At 35.4% G+C, this 2,268-nt stretch overlaps 1 protein-coding gene across 6 annotated transcripts in view; it reads left to right on the top strand.

Annotated features, from left to right (window-relative positions):
• The window catches only part of LOC125676574 (uncharacterized), a 17,093-nt gene extending 15,859 nt beyond the window's left edge, over positions 1–1,234 (top strand). For all 6 annotated transcript variants that reach the window (XM_056160420.1, XM_048909388.2, XM_056160419.1 and 3 more), the window contains 2 exons: positions 234–300; positions 428–1,234. In XM_056160420.1, coding sequence (XP_056016395.1) covers positions 234–300; positions 428–983 — 623 coding nt within the window. In that variant the 3' untranslated portion in view covers positions 984–1,234. The remainder of the gene's footprint in view (positions 1–233; positions 301–427) is intronic.
• Positions 1,235–2,268: the final 1,034 nt, after the last annotated feature.

The raw sequence follows: 2,268 nt of genomic DNA, 5'->3' as shown, positions 1-2,268 counted from the left end.
AAGATGCTGAAAGGTCGTACGTATTAATGCTCTTGATTTTTTAAGTTTTATTATTTCTAATTTACTAAAAGCAATTGCAATGTTTTGAAAATTTACATTAATTAATTTGTTTATTGCTTCCATTAAATATATGGCTATCTAGACAGTTACTACCTATCGTACATTGATAGATTTAGTAAGTCAGATTAACCTTGAATTGAAACTGAAGAAAACAGTGCATTTTACTTTTTCAGTATCTGTTGGGCTTGTCCTAGCTTTCATTGTCATCGTTTTCATTGGCGTTGGATCATTTAAAATAAGGTACGGCAATTTCTTTTTCCACATGAATTTAAAACTGAAAGGGCAAATAATGCAGAAAATATCAATACCAACGACTATATTATAAAGAGGCATTTTCACTACACTTTTTATTAAATGAAATCCACAGAGCCAAACACTTACAAAAGACTGCAAGACGATTGCCAAGTATTCCAAAGAAAAGAGAGCATTCTTACGAATTCAAATTGTACTATCCCGAGGAATCTAACTACTTTGATCCAGATTACCAGACAGTCGAAGAAATCAACGACGGATATCAACATCTCATAGGTAATATAAACGACATTGAAGATGGCAGTGATGAGAAGAGTGATGACACAGGATCGTATGTACAGCCCAATGATGTACATGTAGTTGCTACAATTACAGATGAGGATGGAGATGACCAGCATCATTCTTATCTACAAATCATAGAATGTTCAGAAAAATCCTTATTCACAAACAACGAATGTACAACCTTTACTGAATTAGCGTCGACAAAATGCGATAACGAAATGACAACTGAGCAAGAGAGAAAGAGAGCGTCGGAGGTTAACAATGAAGTGTCTGATATAAATCAACAAGAAACAGCACCCTTAACCGATGATAACAACCAAAAAGGACATTGCGAGAATGAAATTGTAACAAAAGAAAACACTGCTACTACATTGTCAACAAACGATTGAACAGATGTGTAACTAAACAAACATTTTTACATAGAGCTTTTTAAGTGGCTCAGACCATCTGTTATACAATTCACAATGGTAATTCGAGTAACGTTAGAATGTCCAAGTGAACACCGCTATCCTTTATGAGATCAGCAGAAAATCACCGTGTATCATAGCATCGTTCCTTATCATTGTTCATTGGTTATGCTTTTCTGTGATGATATTCCACTTGTATCGCTTAGTGATCAAATAAAATATAAATCATAAAAGAGAAGAAATGAAACCCCCATGGAAAATTAGTTGATGATTATTTATGTATGGAAATTGTGTAGAAAATGTAAAGTAATCCAACTCATGAATGTAAAAGTGAAGATAACGAACAGTGATCGATATCAGTAATGACAACGAACAGTGATCGATCTCAATAATGATAACGAACAGTGATTGATCTCAGTAATGACAACGAACAGTGATCGATCTCAATAATGATAACGAACAGTGATCGATCTCAGTAATGACAACGAACAGTAATCGATCTCAGTAATGGTAACGAACAGTGATCGATCTCAATAATGGTAACGAACAGTGATCGATCTCAGTAATGATAACGAAAAGTGATTGATCGCAGTAATGATAACGAACAGTGATTGATCTCAGCAATGATAACGAACAGTGATTGATATCAGTAATGATAACGAACAGTGATCGATCTCAATAATGCTATAAGGAATGCACAGTTAAATAAACGATATTATTAATTCTGTTGATTGATTGATTGATTGGTTGATTGATTGATTGATTGGTTGATTGATTGATTGATTGGTTGATGTTTTCCGCCATACTCAACAATTTTCCAGTTATATGGTGACGCCCAGTTTTTATTGGTGGAAGAGAGAACCCAGATACAATGTACCTGGAAAGAGACCACCGACCTTCCGAAAGTAAACTGATAATCTTTCACACTTACTGGCACGAGCGGGATTCGAACCCGCGGCGACAGAGGTAAGAGGCCGAGTGATTTTGAGCGCGATGCTCTAAACACTCGGCCATGGAGGCCCCTTGGAATTCTGTTGGGGTGAAGACATACGTTATTACACTTCATTAACAATAGAAGTCAGTAGCAACATTGAAGCAAGTCTGAATGAAGTTACTCTTGAACAAATTATTTGCGGGTTTTTTTTCACTTTAGAATAGATAGGTATGAATGGTTGAACCCATTACTGAAAATCTTGGTAACACATATAAACATATCGTTGAATTCTTGTATCTGAAACACCTTGGATTCAATGTATCCCTGATAATG

The sequence above is a fragment of the Ostrea edulis genome, chromosome 3, assembly GCF_947568905.1.
Source record: "Ostrea edulis chromosome 3, xbOstEdul1.1, whole genome shotgun sequence".
In the NCBI taxonomy this organism is placed as follows: Eukaryota; Metazoa; Mollusca; class Bivalvia; order Ostreida; family Ostreidae; genus Ostrea; species Ostrea edulis.
Note: the sequence above shows the minus strand (reverse complement) of the source record. Positions and strands in the feature narration are given on the sequence as shown.